Source organism: Aquila chrysaetos, chromosome 5 (genome assembly GCF_900496995.4).
Source record: "Aquila chrysaetos chrysaetos chromosome 5, bAquChr1.4, whole genome shotgun sequence".
NCBI lineage: Eukaryota > Metazoa > Chordata > Aves > Accipitriformes > Accipitridae > Aquila > Aquila chrysaetos.
The window spans coordinates 47,364,303-47,388,959 of NC_044008.1; the positions used below are offsets into that span (position 1 = coordinate 47,364,303).

General features: G+C 37.7%; 1 protein-coding gene across 2 annotated transcripts in view; it reads left to right on the forward strand.

Moving 5' to 3' along the window:
• The window catches only part of WDR72 (WD repeat domain 72), a 129,757-nt gene that overhangs the window by 98,446 nt on the left and 6,654 nt on the right, over window positions 1-24,657 (forward strand). The window contains exon 19 of one of the 2 annotated variants that reach the window (XM_030016258.1): window positions 24,357-24,455. The exons of the other annotated variant lie outside the window; for it this stretch is intronic. Within the exon in view, the coding sequence (XP_029872118.1) occupies window positions 24,357-24,455 (99 nt within the window). The remainder of the gene's footprint in view (window positions 1-24,356; window positions 24,456-24,657) is intronic. 2 annotated transcript variants of the gene reach the window in all.

A 24,657-nucleotide genomic window follows, 5' to 3' on the forward strand; every position in this document is an offset into this window, starting at 1 on the left:
TCAGCGTGATAGGCAAACCTGTGCTCTTTATGTCACACTGCCCAACTTTCTGCAGGGACATTGTGTCAAAAAAACAATCTAAGAACATTTCCAGATGACAGGCCAGTTACTAGAACAACCATTTAACAACTGGATTCATCTAAAAAGCTTAATAACATGGAAAAGTCAATACAGGTTTTTAAAACACCTTTATTTATATGAACGAGATATGGTGTTTTGTTTTTAAAGGATTTTTATTCCAAGATTGAACTTATGCAACAGAAAGATGTAATAATGCAATCCTCATAGTTCAGTCTTTAGGATGTCAACATAGTGTTCTTAATATTAATCAGAGAGAAATATTACTTTGAAATAATTTTAAATGCTTTAGAAGTGTCTTTAAAATTTTGTGGTTAGAAACGCATAACATCAGTTTAAATTTTAAGACAGAAATCTTTTTTATTTCCCAATGCCTGTCTCTACTGATAGCAGTCAATGTTATTTTCATTTTCCCCAACTCCATTGGACCGGTATCTAACCCAGGCAATTGAGACCATCTTCCTTTTTATCAGGTTGTACTGTGGTGGGGAGTCTTTTATATGATACAGGAGGAAAATCTAAGATGATACTCTACATCTCATTTTGCATAAAAATCCTGCAAGACTTGAAGCATGTATGCCATCAGTCAGAATAAATCCAAATAATGTCAAGTGAGGTGTTTAAATTGTTATATTTTAAAACTACTGCTGGTGTATGTTATTGTATAAATGGGTATTTTTTTGTTGTAAAATAACTGAGTTGAAAGCTGAATACATAGGCCAAAGTATCTATATACCACATCGGCCATAAAAAAGGAAGTAGGCAGTTCTGTGAATTCATATTCTGTAAAATGCTCATATAGACTGCCATTAATGAACATAATTTTGTGTACGCATTTTCTAATTAAAAAGCATAGCTACTGCATGCACTTTGATTAAATAGATCATAGAATTACAGAATGTCTTCCTGAAGTAACAGACACTGTTTATTTTGAACACTAAATTCTGGCAGCTATTCTGCTGGTATTTTTTAATTTTGCCTCGACTTCTTTGCCTTACTTGATCAGTTACTGGTTTCACAGTTATTATATTGACCTAGTTAGGTGACTGGGGCCTTACACCAAAATAAATATATTTTTTCATATTTGAAGTGTGTGGTTAGTGAGGAGTGCTAGTAAAATAGTTTAAAAAACATTTGAAAACTAGCCACTCAAGTCAGAATTTCAAGGCAGGTTTCCTCTTGTCAGTCCTTTGATAGCTGAGACACTGAATTCCATAACCAGAGACAATTTAGGCAGCAGCCTCTAAAGTAAATATTAAACTAAGGTAATGGAAAGAAAAAGCTATTCTGAGGAAGAGAGTTTGGGGAGCAGTGATTAACACTGACTTTAAAACCAAGGCCATCAAAGAGGTGGGGAGGAAATGTGTTGATATTATTAAGGCTCATCACTTAACTGCAGAGCAGAAATTGTTGGAAAGCTGAGTAAGAATAATTCTTTTAGATGTTGCCTGAATACATGAACCTGTCCGTGTTAGAACTGTGCTTTTTGCAGTTGCTGACGCTTTGGTTGCTTACCGAGACACCTCCTGGAGAGAGAAGCTTACTGGGCTATAGTGTAACTTGTTCTGATTTGAGGATGCTCCCACTTAAACCCTTGTGCTCACACTTAGAGCACTAGAGCTGAGAGAGTAAAACAAATTGAAGTACACAAATGAACACAAGGATGAATGAAAGTATTTCAAATATAAAATGCACTAGACTAGAATAGTTCAGTTGGAAGGGACCTACAACGATTGTCTAGTCCAGGCCAGTACTTTGGCCTTGTCAATGAGAGAGACACCTATAATTAAGTAAAAAGAACTTCTAAGTGTCTGAAAATACATTTTTCTTCAAAGGACAGTTGATGAGAGTGAATGAGAGCAACTTCTGGAAAGTTGCTTTAGCCAACCCCGTGACCCAGGAACTTTAACTAAAATAGGGCAGACTCAATTTTTCATATACTCTGAAAAATTCTTTGTGGAATTTTTTGCTTTTCTAAAATCAGAAGTGTCAGTCAATGTGAAATTGTCTACAGGATAAACAGTTTTAGTCCCCACATCTTTTCTTTCTTCTTCCCAACTATTCTGACTTGGATAACAATGAAAACATACTGGTCATCTTCATTTGAAAGTACACTGTAAAAGTTAAAACCAGCACCTGAAACTGCATTGAGGTATCCAGAGTGAAGTTTGTGGAGAGGGAGGGCCAGAATCCCTGTAAACAGAGTTTAGGTGGTTAAGCAGTGAAGAAAATCTCGTTAGCTTTCTATACTAGTGTTAATATTAGAGAATAATATGGGGCTCAAGCCCATGCATTGATCTTAAATGTTGTGGTCTGTTTGCTTCACATTCTGACTGTTATGTGAGAATAGTGACAAGGATGGGCTGGAGTGGGAGAACCCATGCCCTGCGTGTAAGGCTGGAAGTGACTGGGTCATAGCATTTGGCTTGAAGTTGAGACTTTCAAACCAAAAAAGCCGTACAGCCTCAGCCAGTGTGAATCATAGGCAGCTAAATACCTTTAAAAATCTGAACAAAATATCCTCAAATCCTAATATAAAGAGAAGTCACTGCTCTCACCTGAATTTAATAGTGCCCGGCAAGTCAGGATTGTTTACGTGACTGTAAATGCTTTATATTGGTCAGGCAGTGTTGGCTCTTTTGCTTAAAAGCAATGGTTCCTAGATACCACAAGCATGGAGAGAAGTATTCAATTTCTGCTAAAAGCAAATGCAGTGTAATAATCCTCAGGTTTTGTGAAGATGTATTCTATGAAATCAGTTGCATCATATCAGTGAAGAATGGAACTACACCTAAGTCATTAGGAAGAAGATACAGATTACATTTTGGGAAAAGTAAACAACTTCATTTCTGAGGCACGCAGCACAGCAGGTAGATTTTGGCTGTTCTGCACAACAGGGCTTTTTCTGTATCTTTGAAATGAGGCACTTCTCCCTGAACAATCAGCCCTATCATTGCAATAAGAAGCCTGCAATAAAACTGATTATATTTTTTTCAGTCACCGCAGTTAAACAGAAAGGAGGTGAAGCTTTTAACTACTGCAATCTGCTGTCCCTTTTAAAATTCTGTAAAGATGGCAGACACTTATGTTAAACACAGTGGATTGTTGGTAAAGTTAACCGTGTGCATCCAAAAGTGGCAGAATATGGACTAAGGTGCAACCTCAATCTGTGCTGTAATAAAGTAGCTGTTCATCTGTGGTCAGAGATCGTCATGAAAGACCTTGAGTTCCTTCACTTTATTTTGCAGAAAGGCCATCAGACAGCTTTGCATCATCTAACTCTATCAATCAAGGACCTCAACCACTGCTTTCTGCTGAAAGCTTTCCTGTTTGGCTCTGTTTCTCACAGACAGCTCAATAACTTGTCTGTGGAGCTGTGATAAATGTACCGTGTGCTTCTAAACTGTCTCTTTAACACTGAACTGAATTTCAACTTGTAATGCTTGTGACTAATTGTTTTCATCAGAAACATTTTATTTATTTCCAATTATTATTCCATAGTCCCTGATTATCTCTTTTTTTTTTTTCATATATTTTCTGGCAATGGTAACATTTGAAGGCTAGATAACTAGATTTTACTCAAGTGAATAAGCTGTATAGTATAAAGAATAAAATCAAAGTGAACCTGTATGAACACGAAGTATAAATTTCTAATACTTTTTTGGGTTTTGCAAACTATGTGTTAAGCCCATTTTTAAATCTAAATTTTCTTGCCTCTGATTTGTGAGCCAGTCCCAAGTGAAACATCCTTGTGGGGTTTTTTGCAGTATATATAAAACAGGGCTGGTATCACAAAACCTCATGCTATTTGGGCACAATTGTCTGTTTTTGCTGAGGAGGCCCAAAATAGAGCTATTACAGCAAATGAATAACTTCTCACTCTGAAAGAAGGTGGTTCTTTTAGACCAGGTTGTAGGTCAATGGCAGGGCAGGGTGAGGAAACTCATATTGCAGCTGTCTGCAAATGAGCTTCACTCCTGATACAATATAAAAAGGACTTCAAGGTTGGTAAAGGTTAAAAATTGGACATGGGGACAAATATGTAAAATATGGGGAGGCAAAAGAGTTTTCATAGTTGGACACAAACTCCACAGGCAATTGCATAGCTCATATGTTTCTAGCACTTATAACTTACGGTTTTACAAAATCCTAAAGAGAAGACTGAAATTAAGTGCAGTTTAATGATTGAGAAAGTATGATGATTTTAGACACCAAAAAAAGCATGTAAAATGTGTTGTAGTAAATTCAGGTCCTAATAAGGAACACAAGTGAAAGCATTATGTTTTGGATTGTTAGACATCTTAGAGCTTATGTGCAGAGAAACTGTTCCTTTGAAATAAAAGAAATTATTGCAGTATGTTTATCACTGTGATAATGTGCAAGTTTTACTTAGAAAATTCTTAGCTCATTAGTTCATGCAACTTGCAAAACTGTAGTACACATTCAGCATCAAAGTAAAACGTAATCTTTTCAGGGGAAAAATGGCATATGAAATGACTTCTTAATAGCGAATAAAAGCTACAGGTGGCAGAATCTGTTCTGGGATATATGAACATGGCTCCTATCAAGCATAACTGTGCTAAAAACTGGCAACTAGGACTTCAGTTTGGTCCAAAGTTAGATAAAACATACAAAAAAGAAGAACTAGTTTTCTGCTTTTTTCTGTAGTGGTTTCAGTAGGAGAAGAAAGAGCATAAGGCATGTTAATTGCTTTTGGGAATACGCTATTCCAGGTTAAGAAGAATAAATATTGTATGCTTTAGAAAGCATGTTGATTTTTAGTGGACAGTACTAATTTACACGCTCCTCATTTAGAGCACAGAGGTAATACTAGAAATGGATCCTTTGGTGGGTGTAGTAAAAAATACGTATATTGGGACAATTCTCATTGTCTGTGTCGCTGCATAAACATGCATAATAAAAAATAAAATGGAATGGTGGTGGTGTACTGCATGAAAAGAAGAACAAGTGGTGGAAAACAGCAGCACACCATGTATTAGCTGTCACTACAATGGCACAGGGGCAGAGGGTACACTAGAGCACAGCTAGGAGATTTGTTTAACAAATTTATTGTGTAGGACCTATCTGGGATGATTTTCTCTAAGAGAATTATTTCCTGTTATTATAGTGCCAGTTGGGTCCAGTAACCTTTTTGACTTCTCCTTCCCATGCTTATTCCCTTGCAAGCCCATAGTGAGCTCTGCTCTGTAGTGTGCATTTTTTGCTACTGCTGAGCAAAGCCAAATAGAATTTCTGCTTACAGGTAATCCTGCTAGGCAAATCTCTTGAGCTCCTCCTCTCTCTGATAAAAGCATTTTCAGGTGTTGGTTAAGAGATGTATCTCAAAACCGTGAATAATTCCAGACTGCACTGTTCTGCTTCACACTGTTTTACCAGTAAACAATTAAAATAAGTCCAGATGATTTATGTAATGGAAGATTTACTCTGCTAGGCAGAAGCTTCTGCTGGTGCACAGCCTTGTAGGGTCTTGTTGGGGGAAAATGGGTAGGAAGCTGTTGTGAACAACTCTTTGTTGACTTCCAAAATTACTTGTACTCTTGTAGCTGTAAAACAGAGCAGCCATAAAATAATCTGGCTGAGTTTTTTTTTCCTTTTCTGATATTTTCCAAAGATCCCAGATATATTCCTTTTTGAAGAGAGATGTGCCTTTGGAATACCAAAGCACTGCTCAGGAGGGAGGAGCAGGGAATGGGTTAAATTAGGAGCACAACTATATATTAGACACTGATTGCCCACTACAGAGCTCATGTTGATTGTAAAGCAGAGTGAATGTAATGTTTTTAAGGAGATCTAGCAGACTCAGAAAAATACACATATTGTCTAGTGGCAGGAAAGAAATCAAAGCAAGACTAAGTACATTTTACTGATGCACTGGATGCAGTAAGAAATTCTTTCCCTTGTGGAGGCTACTGCTGTCTTAAAAGAAGCAAAGCTACAGGCAGATTTTTGAGCAACTTTTATAATCTAATCTATTTATAATCAAATTTTATTTCAATTGTATGCAGGCTGGAAGCGCAGGAACTGGTTACTGTTACTGGTTCCCTAAATGAATGCACTAAGATTTAGAAGCTGGGTTCACTAACAATGAGTTTAATTGGTATCTACACACAGTACTGAAGTCCCAAAATTGTATTCTGGGCACACACTTGACTTGGTGAAAAATTGGGATAGATTATGTAGAGACAGTGTGTAATTCTCCTTGCAAAGTCCTCACAAGTGCAGAGGGAGGACGTGTGGCCAAGACAATCCCTTGCGCTAGCTACCCTAGCTATTGGCTGCTACAAGGTCTTTAGAGGCAGTGATAAATTTGAGGGTAGTCATCTGACTTGCCTTAATCAGCACTGATTAAAAAGATCTAAATGGCTCCTGGCAGCCCCTGGATCAGAAGGATACAGATGCTCTCTCCCTAGTGGTATGCCAGTCACCACTGTGGAGGTAAATTCCATCTATAAATGTCAGGGGTAACATTTTAGTCAGAAGTTGTACAGTGGCGCTCAGAAGAGCCGATACACTGTGAAGGTGTAAGAAGAATGTAAATAACACTGCAAATATTACAAAGTTATTACGTACATTTATTGTGGGGCCTTTTGGGGAGGTCGTGTTCTTTTCTGTTGACTCTCTCTGAAAAGGTATGGCATAGAAGAGAGCTTAAAGATAGGCAAGAAAAATTAACAGGCTTCTGTGTAAATGTAATTTTAAAAGCTGGTTAGTTAGATAAATAGGAAAGAATGTTGTAGAGGTATACAGAATTACAAATTGTTTGGCAAAAGTAAATCAACTACTCATTCTTCTTTATCCTTTCTCATAATTCAAGAACATGCAGACATGCATTTAAACTGAAAGGTAGAAGCTTTAAAAAGCTTAAAAGAAAATGTTTCTTCATGATAACTAACATCTCAGATTCCCCTTCAGTGAAATGGGGCACCATTTTTTCTCCATCTCCACCAAATGTTGAAAGTTTCAGAGTTCTTAAACACCAGTTGCTATGTAAGCTAAATTTAGCTTATGCAAAGTAATACAGAATTGAATAAAGCACAGTAACTTTTCTGTAGAGTCTTTAATGTAGCCTCTAAACTTCAGCGTCTAAAGAACATCCTTCATGAAAGGAATTATGGTGACTTTAAAGAGACATACAAAAGCTCCTATAGCCTTTGTAGTTCCTGTAGCTAATTGTAACTAATGTGTAACTAATTCACAGTGAAGCATTTAAGCATCAGGAGAACCCAAGCAGTTATCTTTCCTTACAAACCAGATCTCAAAAAACCTCCAACAATGGTATTTATAAATTTGGCCTTATGTTGCTAATTCACGCAGAACGTAAGGAAACATGTAGATATATTCCTGCAAATTCATACAAACAGCTGTAGCATACCTGAGGAATGAGATGGCAGTTTGTGGAGCTTAGACCCAGCACCCAGGGTGAAGTCAAAACTCAGGATTTCCAAGGCCTGGAATGGAGTAGTGACCCTACACCATTTGCACGGTGAAATCTGACAGTGGGTGAAAGAATGAATTCTAGTATACTGCCCTCTCTTCTTCATGAACCATCTACTTTGTAACTCTTCCTGAGTGGAACTGTTGGTGAAGTGATCAGGAGAAAATCATTCTTGGCCTTGCATGCGCTAGGCTTGTCTTTTACTCACTGAGGAAGGAATACGTTAGCTTGAATTCAAATAAGATAAACTTAAACTTCTCTTAAAAGTAATTTTTGTTGACTTGTATTAAATGAGGTGCCAAACAAATGCACTATCAAACTATGTCTCTTCAAAGTACATCCACTGAATAGGAACCATATAAACGTGAAGAGAAAAGACCTTAAAGGAAATGTTAGTCAGGTATTATATTTTGTGGTTAAAGGCCATCTAGGAGAAGCAGTAAAATAATCGCTGCATTGAGGATTACAAAGTATGTCATATTACACCTCACTATAAATATCACTTTAATTTTTTATGGCACAGATTATTTGTAAGTTTATTTTATATACTGCATAGCACTTAAATGTGACTGGATCTAAAACCCTTATCGAGGAAGCTCATTAGTTGAGCTGTCTGCGTCTGTATATCTGCCATCAGCATCTGGTGAGAGGGCTGCTGCTGACCCTGCCAGACTTGGGTCATGAGGTCAGCAGGTCTCATTTATTATTCAAAATTGCTTTCTGACCTTTTATCAGCTAGGTCAAAGAATGCTGCATTCTCCTTGGTTGAATTCTATAGTGAAATCAGTATCATGCACAGATAATATAATTACCAATTCATGTGAATCTCATCCCTCTCTCTCCAAAAATGTACTCACTTTGAGGTTGATGAAGTTTGAAGAGTTGCCTGTACAAATGCACGTATGCTTCAAGACTACGTGTATACCTTGTCATCCTTGTGAAATAACACATGTAGCTTCACATCTGATTCATGCTTCAAATTGCGCATCTACTTCCCACTTTTATGGTACTGAGACAGCTAAAGGCAGAGCTCCATAGTTAACAGATGACCTCTCATTTTTACCACTCCCATTCTTCTGAATACATTCCTTTTCACTACTTATATATTTGATATACATAGTTGGTATATTTTGAGTAGTAACTATATTTCCCCCTTCAGCTGCACACATGTATCAGTTGAGTATAGGAGAACTTAGAAGAACTGTAAAAGAAAAGCCAAGAAATACAGAGATGGTTTTCTTGGAGACTATAATAGATTCTGGAATTAAAAAATACTAAGAGTCCAAAATATTTTCAAAATCTTTTCTGCTTACCAACATGACCTAGATCTAGGAAATCACTGGCCAGCATGATTTCAGTCTCAAACAGAATCAAGAAGGACCCTGGCAAAATTAACAAAGAACTGATGATTTGAAATTTTCTTTCTATGTTGAATAAATAGAAAGCATAAATGCCATTACAATTAGGAAAATATTTTTTGAATTTTAGAACACTAAACTTTGAAGAGAAAATTAGCCATCAAATCTTAACAAGCCATACTACAATATGGAAAATTGGAAACCGTAAATGGCAGATTGATTCTTAAAGGGAGCTGTGCAGTTCAGCATTATTCCTCTGGAATGATTTCATCCTTTTGAAAAGAAGGAGCCAAAGGTCACGTTGGTTTTGCCCTTGAAGCAGACAATATGAGATGTCAGCTTGTGCTTTCTGACACTGCATATGATGAATAACCTTGACATAGTAATAAACAAATAACCTATATTAACGTTTATAAGCACAGTGAAGTATTAATGCAATATATACTTCAACAATATATTGTGAATATACAGCTTTCATAGAAATGAATTTTCTCTAGTAATACTGTAGTAAATTTATGGTTTGTTAAGTATTGCTGTAAAATACGTATTCTTTAAGTAACAGAATGTATACATATCTGAAATACCGGCAACCATATATGCATAAACTAAGAGAAGTACTTTAAACAAGCAGGCACCGAATGAAAATTATGCAAAACCCCCTGAACATCTGGATTCATAGAGATACTCAAATTGTTGGGAATAGTTTATTTGTAGTGTTTCAAATACCTATAGTTAGTTGTCTTTGTAAGTGCAGCTCTGTCATAAATCGGCATTCAATAAGGTTATCAGCTATTCTCTTTTGGTATTTCCAGTGGCAGAAAAAAACAATTGCGTACTGGTAAGGTGTCAAGGAGTACATAATGTTTGGTTAGAATTAGGTGTTTTCTTCTAAGTATGGGAAATTGGGAGTCCAGTTGTTGTGGGGAGAGTTATAACGTGGTGTAGCAGTTCTTTCAACAAATTCCTTAGCTTTTAAGAACAGTCTTGTACTCTTTATAGCTGTCTTGATGCAACATGAAGGTTTTTTGTGGTTGAGGGTTTTTTAACCAAAAATTAAACAAAGCTATTGGATAGTAATGAAATGCAGGCTAATATTACAGGATAGTACTTAGCCCTGTGCAGAGTTTGAAGGGCAGAGTTTCTCTTGTTTATAAGTAATATCTGTATCTTGCAGGTATTCTGTAATTTTATACATAATTTTTGTTTGCTTTTAAGTACACACCATGCTCCCAAGCAAGTAATTACATGTGAGTTAAACCCAGGTCCTGCTCCAGCCTTTATTATTGTGCAAACTCTATTATAATCACGGTATAATAAATACTCACCATATGTGACAGTTTGAGAAACACCTTCTATCTTAACACTTGCTAAACACTCTAGCACATATCCCAGTGTACTTTATGAAGTGAAAAAAGGCATTCGTCATTCCTCCTTCCGCATATTATGAATGTTACGTGTCCATGAAAGATACTTTGCAGAAGGTGTGTCTTCACATCAAGGATATGTTTCATAGTATCTTAAAAATGTTTCAAAGGTTCTAAAATTTAGATTGGAGAAATGCGGAGAATGGCATGCCATTACTGTAGATGAAAGAAACTAAGGCTTCTAGTTACAAGTCAAATACAATTGTACAATAATACTGCAGAGATTAAATGAGAAGAAAAACGTATAGAAAACAGTACTAAGTAGATTGGCGAAAAAAAGTTTTATCTTCCTCTTTTAACAAACATTTACCTGCTCAGAGATTGACATGTCTTTACATGCATCCATCGTTATTCCTATCCTTGAGTAGGGTTAAGTGATAGAACTAAACGAACAAAGAGAAAGGACAATCCCTCTGTTGTCTTTACATTGAATGTTAAGTGAAGCTTCTTCAGAAGTGAAAAGTAAAGGAAAGAAAATGAATATACATCCAAAAGAGTGTGCCTTCCCAAAGAAACTAATAAAAGAAAAATCTGCTCTTTAGTGGGTAGCATTGTAAGAATAAAAAATAAGACAACAAGGAAAGGGAGCCCTGACTATTCATTGGCACTCAATAGCTGTCTTCATGGACTAAAACTAACCAAGTGGTTGCTTCTTCTAAACTACATTTTCACTTTCCTTCAGCTCTGAATGACTGAGTGTTTCCTTTGGAACAAAGCCTGAAGTGGCAGCTGTGAATGCAACTGTAAAAGTGTCAGATAGATACAGATAATGTGTTTTCTAATAATACAATATGGTAATACTGCTGTGATCCCAATTTTGTAAACCTGTATTTAACTCTTCACAGTGACAGAATTCTTTTTATCTCTTCTTTAGTCTTTTAGTTTTTCCTGTGAACAGAGTGTCTCTCCGTGAATTAACAAACCTAGGTACTAAATGCCTTACACAAACAGCAAATCTGTTTGCGTACTTTTGAAGTCCAATAGGCTACAAGCACTGTAGGTATTCTTTCGTATACTGCCACAAGAATTCTTGCAATTCTGTAGCAATGTACCAACGTAAAGTGGAGCTCTCTTGGTACCTCGTAGAGGTAGAGGCAGGCTATTCCCCTCTCGGAAAAGCATCAGGCTGTGGGGAGCAGTTTATAGCTAGAAGCTCACCTGCATTTGTCATTTGGCTGCAATAAAGGATGTGCAAAGACTGGGTTGCCTGTGAGCTTCAGTGGGCTTTGTACATTTAATTAATCACTGAAATTGGGTATACTGTTGTACTATACCTGTGCAGTCTCAAATCATTGGACTAAGAAGGCTGAGGCTTTATTTTAGAGCTGAGAGTTTATTTGGGTTATTCTGGAAAAGATTAGGTAGATTCTAGAGTGCCAGTTATATTATGGTGAAAGTGAACTTGTCTTCTGCTCTTTTGAATGTAGTTATGGAAAGTCATCTTATTTCTACAATATCTGTTTGTGGTGGGTTGACCCTGGCTGAATGCCAGGTGCCCACCAAAGCTGTTCTATCATTCGCCCCCCTCCACAGCTGGACAGGAGAGAAAAAAATATAACAAAGGGCTCGTGGGTCGAGATAAGGACAGGAGAGATGACTCACCAATTACCGTCACAGGCAAAACAGACTCGACTTGGGGAAAATTAACTCAATTTATTACGAATCAAATCAGAGTAGGGTAATGAGAAATAAAACCAAATCTCAAAACACCTTCCCTCCACCCCTCCCTTCTTCCCAGGCACAACTTCACTCCCGGATTCTCTACCTATCCCCCCCAGTGGCACAGGGGAACAGGGAATGGGGTTTACGGTCAGTTCACCACGTGTTATTTCTGCCGCTTCATTCTCCTCAGGGGCAGGACTCATCACACTCTTCCCCTGCTCCAGCGTGGGGTCCCTCCCACAGGAGACAGTCCTCCACGAACTTCTCCAGCGTGGGTCCTTCCCACGGGCTGCAATTCTCCATGAACTGCTCCAGCATGGGTCCCTTCCACGGGGTGCAGTCCTTTAGGAGCACACTGCTCCAGCATGGGTCTCCCCTGGGGTCGGAAGTCCTGCTAGAAAACCTGCTCCGTGGGCTCCTCTCTCCACAGATCTGCAGGTCCTGCCAGGAACCTGCTCCAGCGCGGGCTTCCCACAGGGTCACAGCCTCCTTCGGGCATCCACCTGCTCTGGCGTGGGGTCCTCCCCGGGCTGCAGGTGGAGATCTGCTCCACCGTGGACCTCCCTGGGCTGCAGGGGGACAGCCTGCCTCACCGTGGTCTTCACCACGGGCTGCAGGGGAATCTCTGCTCCGGCGCCTGGAGCATCTCCTCCCCTCCTTCTTCACTGACCTTGGTGTCCGCAGGGCTGTTTCTCTTACATGTTCTCACTCCTCTCTCCAGCTGCCGTTTCTGTGTGCCCCGCAACTTTTTTTCCTCATTAAATCTGTTATCCCAGAGGTGCTACTACTATCACTGATTGGCTTGGCCTTTGCTGGTGGTGGGTCCGTCTTAGAGCCGGCTGGTATTGGCTCTGTCGGACACAGGGGAAGCTTCCAGCAGCTTCTCACAGAAGCCACCCCTGTAACACCCCCCCCCCCCCCCCAGCTACCAAAACCTTGCCACACAAACCTAATACACTGTTCTGATGTTTTTTACATATCTACTAGAATTTCTATACTGCTTGCTTCATCTCAGGCACCTTGGCCAAACTCAGGCTGTGGTAAATCAAGGGCAGCTCTATTGCTTTTTATAAAAGTGCACTTAGTTAACACAGAGATGAACTCAGTGCCCTGAGCAGGGAGTGAGCATTCTGTGATTTATTTTACAAGAATGCTGTGTTTTCTGCTAGTTATGCTATAGCCATCGCACTGTGCTTTTGAAACTGCAATCAAGGTGCTGCTGCACATTTGTACCTTTTTTGTGCAGGAGCCCTTTTGGCACTTCCACTTCACTCATCTTACAAGCTGGAGTGCAACCTTTAGTGATCTCCTGAACTGGTAGTTTTGTTTCCTGAAACACTAAATTTGTTTTTATCCTTCCATATGTAGAGGGATATATAGGACCATCCCTAGATTCACCTCTGATTGTGCAGACAAGCTGGTAGTTGAAAGCTATAGTAACAGAAACAAATCAACCATTAAAAGAGAAGAATACCAGCAATACAATTTGAAGTATCTGCAGGAGCCAGGTAGGACAGTTCCATATGGAATTTCTTGTGGAGGACTAGATCGTTTCCAAATAGTCAGTGTATGCCTACCTTTTCTGTGTGTGAATTGGAAATAAATGTGCACAAAAACCCAACACCCTGCAACAGGTAGGTTTCAGAATACCTAAATAAAGATATCCCAGATACTTTTGACTAGGTATATTGCAAAAAGCAATAGAAATCTTTGCTTTCAGAATTAACAAGAAACTAATGATCAGACATCAACAAAAAAAATCAAATTCTAACCAGTGACTTGGCTACCGTGATTATACAGCCAGTGAATGTAATGTTGTTTCACCAGCCTTCATAATGGAGTACAAGAGTACCATGTCTCACCTATCAGCAGATCATCTGCATTTTTTGGAACCATGCTTTCTGATTCCTCTCACATGTGGTTTCACACAGCCTCTGAACCACAGAGAAGCTTGTCAGTCACCTCCTTAGATGCCCATATTCTTGGAAGTGCCTGTAGTGTCTGTCTTACCTGCTCATTACCCATGTCAAAGTGGAAGGTCCAGGCTCTTTTGTCCACTTACAGATACATCTTGCTGTTGGCCTGAAGAATAAAGTTTAGTGTAGGTGAATGGAGTGAAGGTGCAGTACTAGACAGGGGTCATCTTTTATCCGTTAAGTACTTCACAGCTCCTTGCTTATCTACTCATTTGAGGGAGTGCCACATTTGAGGGAGTGCCACATTTGTTTTCTGGAGATATATCCTGTGGTGCTAAAAGGGGAGAGTCTGTTTCCTAAACCTGTGTCTGTTTTGTAGTAACTGAAACAGGTGGTCCACATTCATTACCAATATAATTATGTATCATCCATCAGTTCAACAATGCACCTTTCTGATACTTATACATATCAACAAGTATCGCTCATTAATTCATAGAATAGCAAAGTCCAGATTTTGTTCTCAATTGCATCAAGAGAGTAGCTGCCTTAAAATTAATCTAGATTCATGGTTCTGTAACGCAGCCCAGAATCGTTGTCCATATATGCAAAATAGATTTCCAGCTACACAAAAAAGGGACAGCAACTCCTAGTAGCTGGTGTTTGGGAAAAAATACAAAATGGTATAAATTTGTCAGATGCTAGTTTTCTGCCCTAAATACCAGTTCACTACAAATCTTAACCATGTAACTGGAAATCATTAATTAAATCCTCTGCAGCCAAGAATCATGCATAATGTAACACAGCTACTGCAAACAGTTCGCTCCTGATCATTTACATTTCCTTCTTGCTCTTACAGGCATGAGGAGCCTATATTTGAAGTAGTCCCTGATGAGATTTTGCTTTTACATCCTTGGAGAATGTCCTTGTGCATATTTGTAGGACAAAGTAGAAGGATTACATATGTGGATTTTTGCTTTTATGCTATTAACTGTAATAATTTTAAAAATACATACCTTGGCACAATATGATCACATATGCACGCCTCAAAAATCTTTTGACTGTATGGAAAATAAGTGGCCTAATGCTCGAAGCCTTGAAGTAATAATGCTAGGATTGGGTCATGTGCGTGAGATAGCCACTTGTAAATTGAACATGCAACTCCATCTGAAAAACAGGATTTCTGTATTTTCTATTAATTTTTATGAAGAGGATTTTAGCAAGCAGCCCACTCTGTAGGGCAAGGTTATTTCTATAGTACTGTCATGTTAGTGGTGAGAATAGATAGGTTACTGCATCAGCACTGCTAATGTTCAAAAAGGCAGTTTGTTTAAAGGACAGGGACAGAATAAGAAGGAACTGGACTTCACAAATTAAAAACTGCACAGCAGTTTCACTACAAAGCATCTACTAGTCATACAGTACTATCCAATTAATCCATTACTCTTAGAAGAGGAATCCCTGTATATCCAGGTACAATCCTTGCCAAATATCTGGACACAATCATAGGCTTTTAGGATTACAAGTAACATAATAAAGGATAATGATCAAAAATTAAGCACACCAATACAGAATGCTTGGGTTAACTGGGCCTGCCATGTGCACTATAAGGCAGCAGTCTGTTAGGTTTAAAGTGAGATTAAGGAGTTGTGTAACCTGCAATTATGCTGTTTTTCATTAAAAAAATAAGATGATTGGGCTCAGTAGGGCCCTTCCTTATATTTACCTCTGTTTAATTGGATTGGGAACTGCTTAAACATCTTTGAGTTGGAGCTTATAAGAAGATGATCCCAGCTGTTTTTCGAAGCTTAAGACAGCAGGCAGACAACATGATCATGTCAAGACTCATACTAAAGCCTTAATCCTACTTTTTCATCAGCTAGCACTACAGCTGAGTCTTTAACCTCCTAAGTACTAAATGTGCTTTGGATCTCTCACAATACATTTTCTGTCAAATGTTATTGTCTAATAATATGAAATTTTGCGTCCTTTCTGAGAAGGACTTTAAAGAATATCCTCTGTCTATCTGAATTTGGAGAGCTATGGTGTAAGCCTGTATTTTCACTCCTTTTAAAAACACAATTTATAAGCTTGCACCTATTGAAGTCTGTTGTTGTCTATGGAGGCAAGGAATTGCATTGACCTGTACCTCACCTTTTTATAATGTAAAACCCAGTATATTGGTAACTATTTTTCATTGTACATGTATTACTAGATTGAATATAGTCTTATTTTCAATGGGAAAGAAATGGAAACAGATTTAGTTTTGTTCAGGTCTTTTTCCTAGGAACTGTTAGCATGAAAAAAAGAAATTTTCAGATTCTTAGCCTCAAAACTTGCTAACCAGAACGTTATTTAGTTTGATAATCCTGGAGCTGCATAAAGATTAAATGTTCTAATGAGTTTTTCCTGCATCTGTTAATAGTATCTATGCAATGCAATAATTTTATTTTCTTTTCTTTTTTCTTTTCTTTTTTCTTTTCTTTTCTTTTCTTTTCTTTTCTTTTCTTTTCTTTTCTTTTCTTTTCTTTCTTCTTTTCTTTTCTTTCTTCTTTTCTTTTCTTTTCTTTTCTTTTCTTTTCTTTTCTTTTCTTTTCTTTTCTTTTCTTTTCTTTTCTTTTCTTTTCTTTTCTTTTCTTTTCTTTTCTGTCAGGTAGTGCTCCGATTTGTCCTAGTGACACAGGGCTGCCAGCAGGAAAGCAAGCGTAGTTAATGCTCAGCTGCTCAAACCAGTCAAGCAAGCTAGCAAGTCCCAGCTGTGCTACTTGATGTTTTTTGATTGCACCTAGTCCTCAATCTGTGAACTGTTTTCTGGACTTAGATTCATCAAGCTCTGCCGCTTTAAAAACTCATGCAGGCAGGCATCCTAGGATATGCCATTATAAGCTGCTGCCAGGGGATCTTCTAGGAGATAAATGGAATCTGTGTGAAGTAAATTAGTGTGAACCAGTCAATCTGTGTGTCAGCCTTGAGCCACATCCATGGGTAACTAGCTTGCTGACTGAAAAGTCCACTGTCTTTTGCCAATCAGAGGTCTCAGCCACCAGGAAGCAGTCCTATACAACATTAGTTTCTTGGAATAATGCCGTTTGACCAGCTAGTGAAACTCTTCAGTATACAGTACTGTACTGCCTGAGTTTACTTATTGCTTACAATTGAACTGAAAATCTTTTAAAGTCAGATAACATTTTAACAGTAGGGAGCATCACAGAAATGTCTTGGAAATAAGTACTTCCACTTACATGCAGCAGCCATTCAGCAGAGTCATGCTGTGCTGCAGTTGGCTTTACCTCCCTATCAGTAATACATCTTTAAGGCCATAATGCAAAAGAATAACAATAATCTGGCCAGAGGAGGTTAATAAAAAGGCTCTGTGTATATTTTTTTCCCATGAATTCAGCTGTTTGGACAGCTTTGATCGAGAGAAGGGAAGAGTATGCAAGCTATAACACTCATATTATGCACAGGAATATGTCAGTGTCATAACTGTGCTGCACACTTTTGTTTCATTTTGGTTTTAAAAGCAAATTGAGGCAATCTACAGCCAGAATCCCTCCACAGAAATGGACTGAAGCAGAATCCTCTGAAAATTCCCTGATCAATGATTTTAGACTTGAATACCAAATCAATCTACTGTCATGAAAATAATAATGTCAATACTGTCCAATAATGCGATTTTTAAAATACGAAGTATTTATTTTTTTGTTGTTTTTATAAAAGCTACTGGTACACTGACAGGCAGTCATATTTGCAATATGTACTCTCCCACACCATTGATCTAATGTACAGAAATCAGGGGGGAATTTTGCTATATAGTTTTAGAAAATTGGACAGGTGAGGAGATGCTATATACTTTAATTAAAATAAGAAACTAATTATCTAGTAACTGCCAGAACTGAAATTTGGCCTTCTTTACTAATTCCTGTAAAAATATTTTTTCTATTGCCTCCCAATTACAGGTTGAAAAAAAATAATGAGAGGGATAAATAATGTTCATCAAACTGGATCAAATATTTCAGTCTTACACCATGTTTGGTTAAAATATGCACTACCAGACATTCATGGAAATTGGAAAAAAGAAATTTGAGCTTTCTAGCCAGAGAGGACATCAAGAAGAAAAAGCAGTGTATAATGATAGAAGAATTAATTAAAGACAGTTTGGGGTTACATTTTCCTTTTTTAAATCCTCCTAAGTTTTACAGAAGCATATGCTTCAGAGCTGTGCAGTAAACATTGTGCGGGATTTTATGGGAAAATGTTTTACTTCTTGCAGCAGAACCCACTGAGACACATTTAACTCTTTAGGTGTTTTATTATATATACTACACAGAATACTTGGACAGATTCTGGTATAAATCACAACTAAGATCAAGACAACTGCTTTAAAATTGAGTGAATGTTTCGTTGCACTAATGAAACAAAAATGGGATGTCCTTTGAGAGCATAATTTGTTACATGCCATTATACTTTAGTTGAGAGAAGTAGGGAAGTCCGTCTGGGTGAATAAAACTTCAAGGTATATTGGGAAAAGAATCACTGAAAATTTCAGTTTTCCTATCTAAAGTAATGCTGTCCTTATACATATGGGGAGGGAGGAAAATGGAGTTTCAGGAATTTTTTAATTTCAAATATATAAAAAACTTAAAAGAAATTTCACACTTACAGAAGGAAAAATGTTCTTCAGTTTCAATTCACTTAGTGAGTGGAATGAGCTTCGTTTGCGTGTGACTTCACAGAGTGCAAGGGCAAGCTCAGGCTTCTCCAGGTGCATGGGTTAATATTTCTGCAAACTGAGCTCTGCAATGTAATATTAGGTCCTACTTCTGCATTCAAAGTAATGGATTTAAATTACTGTAGCTTCCAGTTTGACTTGTTCCATACTGTCTTATTTCAAGGACAGTTCCAACTTCCATATGCTGCAGCATTCACTTTAGAATAATAACATGTTTCTTCAGGTTAATTTCTTAATCTCTCTTTTTAAAATTAAAATGTATTGGAAACTGGGCCAGTGTGATACTTAATCATCAGAAGATAACAACCAGCCATTCTCAATTAAATGACAACTACATACATCAGTGCAGGTTTTTTTAAATGACACTAAAAATTATGAAATGACCAACAACTGATGCCTTCTGTCAGTGAGATGAATTAGTGGTTTATATGGCCTGAGAAATGGTCTGGAAAAAAAATAGGGTTCAATTCAATAAGAACGAGAGCAAGGATCTAGGCTGAGGTAGGATTAATCTTCTGCAAAGAGACAGGATGGGGAAGAAATAGCAAGGTAACAGTTTCTCAGAAAAGAATCTGGCTCACAAGCTGAGCATGAGTCAACAGTGTTCATGCTGTGGCAACAAAGGCAAACACCATACCAGGCTCTGTAAGCAGGAGTATCACCTGCAAAACCTGTGAAGTAATCCTTGTGCTGTACTCGGCACTGGTGCCATCAAGGGCAGGCACATCCCCAGCCTCTCTGACTCCCTGCCTGCTGGCACGCTCCTCGGCGGAGAGTGCTGTCACCCTAATGGCAGGGTGGGTGCTCCGTACTGGCTGGTGTAACTTCGTTATCTGCTTTTTCTGTTTCTAGATGATTGTGGTGAGTGCTGCTAATATTTCACTTGCTATTTCATGAACGTTTTCTGCATTTCTTATAATATTAGTGAAATAATTGTAGCCTTTTAGGTTGGCATCAAAATACGTGGAAAAAGCTAAGCAGGATAGTAATCCTCCACCTGGAAAAGAGATGGTTGAAAGAGGATAAAACAAAGGACTGTTAAATCACAAGCGCCATGGAGAGAGTGTGCAGGGCTCCTACACAAGCCTTTTCTCATACAAGAATAAGTTTCACATTAAGCTAACAGGGACATGCGCAAACAAACAAAAGGAGATGCCTGCCTATGTGGTAAAACGATGGAGCTTGCCATGTTAAGGCGAGTTAGGGTGTAGAATGTTAAGGATGTGAAAATTCTATGTCTTTAAGGGAAAACTGGAGAAGTTTGTGGAACAGAAATCTACTGTGAGTTATTAAATATTTAAAAAAAAAAAAAAGTTTTGGAATTCCCCAAGTTTCAAATTGGAGTTTAGGAGAAATTTCTGGTGAAGTATTACTGAATGGTTGTTGGACTTTTACACTAATGATGTTTGGTCTCAGGAAGTACAGCTGTTCTTATGCTTTTTATGATATCTATGAAATGTGCTTTTAAAAATAGTACTCAAAGCATTTATTGCCCAGCTCTCCATCAAGCTTCTTAGGCATAATATGGTAAGTGCCAGTAGATCCCATACATCCCAGAAGTGGCACTGCAGCATGATTGTTTTTATCCATTTACGAAAATTAAAAAATACCACCATTTTGTTTTCTTTTACAGCTTTTTTTCATGCAATTCTATTTAGATTCAGGTTGCTTTGTGTTCTGTATTGGACCTTAAATAGATTTATCACCTATAGTCTATCTTGCCTAATATTTTTGATTGAAAAATATTTTTTGTTGCCCTATCTGCTTGTTTCGAATGACAAATAAGTTCTTGTTTTCTCTGCAGACAGACTGTCTTTAAGTTACTAATCCGCCTTACCAATAACAAAGGCATCTTATCAGAAAATGCTAACTGGTTTATTCACCTGTTTTATGCACACTTCTTTCTCCAATGTGTCTGCCCTCTGAAAATTGGTATGCAGAGCAGGTTATTTAGACTTCAATGTGTGATATTTCCAGGGTGGAACAAGGCTTTTCAGAGTTTAAACAGAACATGTAGAAATAAATTATAGTGGTGAGTAGTTGCTGTAATTAGTGATTAGTGTATATTCATAAAGAATAACTTATCATTTAACAGTTCATTCACACAAAGACTGTTCTTTCATAGACTGATCACCAATCAGTCTGTGATCTCTTTTCGGAAATCACTTGGTTTTATTTTTGGAATTTGAAATATTTTAAAAATATTTACATAAATGTTTCATTCAATACTATGATCTTATGACATCCTTTTACTATTCTGAATTCCATACCTATTTTTTTAATGTCTTTTTCTGTTTCAGTAATGTAAGAGAATGGGTATCAAGTTCAGTAAACAACTCTTAAGAGCTTATTAAGATATATCAGAAAAAATTACCACAATTCTCAAGACTGTACAATGAAGATTTATGTCATTTTTATATGCTAAGTTCAAGGTCATTTGCCCCAGTGAAATCTGTCCTTTTACGTTACTTCCATGCTAACAAAGGTATTTTCTACTCTCCATGTAATAATTGAAGTTGCATTTCACTGAATAGAAAGAAAATATCATTAAGAGTTATTATATCAGAAACTGTCGTTTCTTAACTTTTTCTCTGACTTGTAGATTTGGGGCTCATTTATACTCCAGACATTTAAATCACTTTGGCTACACAAATTAGCTTTCAAATGGAAGCAAAAGTAATTTTAAGGTCCATTTAAACCCAAAGTAGGACAGAGTATTCTCAGAATGAATAAAGATCATACTGTGTATGTTTAAATAACTTAAATTCGATCAGCGTCCTAGGTATAAGCAATTCAGAACAATATTTCCCTTATTGACATTTGAACATAAAATCCTATTCCCCTAAGGGAAAACACAGTAAAGTAGGTGTCATTGTTAAAGTTGTTTGGGTTTTTTTCATGATTACATAATGCCATTTTTCACTTTCACTCTTTATTTGGGCCAGGCTGTTCTTTCCTTATTTTTAACTTTCCAGTTCCCTTTGTTCTTTTATGATATTTTTAAGGAACCTTCCTCTTCAAATTGAGCATATAACATGTGATGGTTTAAAAAAGAAAGATCTGAAGGTCCCTTTCTTGCTCACTGCATACACTTATTATGTAACTTCATAAACTAGGGTATTGTGAAGTTTATTTGCCTGAGTTTTGTCTAGGGAGGTATGTGTACTTCTGAGTAAGTGCCAAGGCTAAGATACACATCACTCACTCGCACCAGTGACCTGATCCTCGCCTGTCCCAGCCTGTCTCCTGGTTTTCTGACATACGCGATTTCCTCCCTTCACTTTTTCCTGCTGAACCTCATTCTCCGACAGCTCTTCTTACACAAGTTGACTAGAGGTCTGCTTCACTGCTCCTGTGAAAACCCTTTCCGTCCATGCCTTCCACTCCCTTTAAACTGTTCCTAATGACTCCTTGCCACCAACTATTCGCACGAGCGTGTCATCGTTGTTTTTTGTCATTTGTCAGCCATATCAGCTCTGCCTGTGATCCTTTTTTTCTCATTTTTGTATTTCTTGGCTTTCAATGTCTCCATCTTCTCCCAAATCTCCCCAAATCTCTGCAATCTTTACTCAAGCATATCAACTGGAGATCCTCCTGCTTTGTCCAAGGATCCTGCTGGCCTGTCTTGGTTTCTTTCCTGTTCGCTTCACACCTTCCTTCTGATGTATCTCACCAGTATATGGACCTGCTTCTAGCTGTCTTTTATTCATTATGTTCTGAGTTACTTCTCAGCTGAATCTGGTACCTTCCCTAAAAATACTGCTCAGCTCTGCTTTGTTGTAAAATCAAGCAGGTTAGTTTGAATTATATGACTTATGCTGACATGGTCTGGGACAGAGGGAGAGCGCTTGAACAGGTTTGTCCTAGTCCCATTCAAGAGCAACTACAGCCCAAACGTTCAGCAAGGGTAGTACCTGCCACCTCGTGACCGGGACTGATGCTTGGTGCTGTGAAAGCATCTCCCCTCCTTGGTGCACTATGAGAGTTCTTTACCGGGTGAAAACACACCATTCGTTTTGAAAGGCTGATGGTGAATTTTTGGTCACTGCTATGTTTTTCAGAGAGGACCAGGTCTTGTGATTTTTCTCTTTCTCTGCAGAAGCATAGCCATACTTTTCGTTTTCTCCCTTTTATCACTGTATACTCTGTTGGAAATTTTCCTATTGCTCTACTTCAGAGTAGTTCTGACTTTTAAATTCATGCAGCTGTAATGACTCAATCTATCACTTGGCGCACTGGAGCTGACTGTTTAATGGGAAGAACTGTCTTAGAAAGGATGTTCTAATATATTTGGCACAAACCATTTTTTTTTTTTAAATATAACATGCATGCTTGTATTTTCCAATTTTTCTTTGTTGAAGTAGGAATCCTGACCCTCAGTCAGTGTATTTGAAAATTATTTAAATGTTGTAAAAATCAAAGAAGAGCACAGATATCTTTGAAGACATTTCTTCTTGCACATATCATAGCGTTTTCATGTGTGAACAAGAACATTTGTTATTTATTGTAAGTTGTTCTTCAGTGTCAACTCACCTCATGCAGATTATCATGTCAACACTTCCATGGCAGAGACAAGAACTAAAACTCCTCTTCGTGTGGATAAGTTGACCACTGAGAAAAGCCTCTGGCTTTTTGTAAGGTTAGAAATTTAACCAGTCTTCCTGCTCTACCTGGGCAGGGTTTTATGTACTGGTTAGTTGCTATCCAAGGCAGATTTTTTAAGCAAAATTTACTGGGTTTTTTTTTTTTTTTTCCAGGGAAAATGCATGGTGTCACTCATAGCTTTTATTATTTATTATGATTTAATATTGCATTTTCAAGGATCTAATTCCACAATTGTAATGAAGCTCTGATTGCTTCAAATGGAGTCTGCGTAGGTGCAGAAGTCGAGAATGATGGAACCTTTTGGCGACCTGGGATCAATAGCTGCAAACCGATGGAAAACATAGAGCACTGAAGAGGAATATGTCTCTTTTGAGCTCTTCCTGTCTGAATAATGCCCTGAAGCCTTGTTGATTCACTCATAATTTTGGAAAAATTAAATGGGTGTTTGAGTTAAGTAATCCTTCAGCAAATATTCATTTGGTTAAAAAAAAAAAAAACAAAAGTTATAAGGGAAGAAATTTCTTGTTTTGAAAACAGGACAAAACTACACTGAGATTGTGTATAGCCATTGGTATCTCCATCCACACGGAAGTTTGGAACCTCGCTTAGTTTTCTAGCTATTAGGAAAAACTCAGTCTGGTTTTTACTGCACTTTGGAATTATCACTAATTTTATGACACATTCTAGCTTGTTATATACTATGTATTTTCATCTTAAAATGAACACCATTTCTCTCCCTGGTGAATGACTCTAGTAATTACAAAACCACCTAATTGATCTTTTATATTGTTTACTGGCTTCTTTGGTGAAACAGACAAAAGCTTTTTATGGCTTCTAAATTATTTTATTATTTTAGGATTCTATAAGAAAAAAATGGGTTTTTACTTCAAAGGGATCACATTTAAGCTGATGCCTCGAAGTTCGCTCTGAATGAATTCTTGTCTATAGATTTTTCAACTGTGCTATGGTTGCATATAAGTACTTTGAGTTTCTGTTTTATTTCAATCTATTATTTGTGTTTACAAATTATGTCTTCATCATTGAAAGCTCTGCAGAAAATCAGGAAGTGTTTGTTTCTGAATACGTTACATTTCTCTCTCCCCCTGTTTTTATTCTTCATTGCTCCAGTCAGTGTGCTGAAGCATGACAAGAGCTCAAACTCGGCAAACTTCCAAGATGTGGAGGATATGCCTGACAGATGTGTCTTGGAAGAGTCTGAGAGTCCAGGTGAGAGGCATTTAAAGACAGTCACCAAGTATCAAGTGATAAATCTGACACAGCTTTTGGGTCTGTTAAAAAAGCACATTGTAACGCTGTTTCCTTTTTAGCAGCTGCAATGTCAAATTAATGGTCACCTCCAGGGGTCACAGTGTGGAGCTGTTATCCTTTCCTCTTTCATCAAGAATTCAGGTCTTAGAAAGGATAAAGG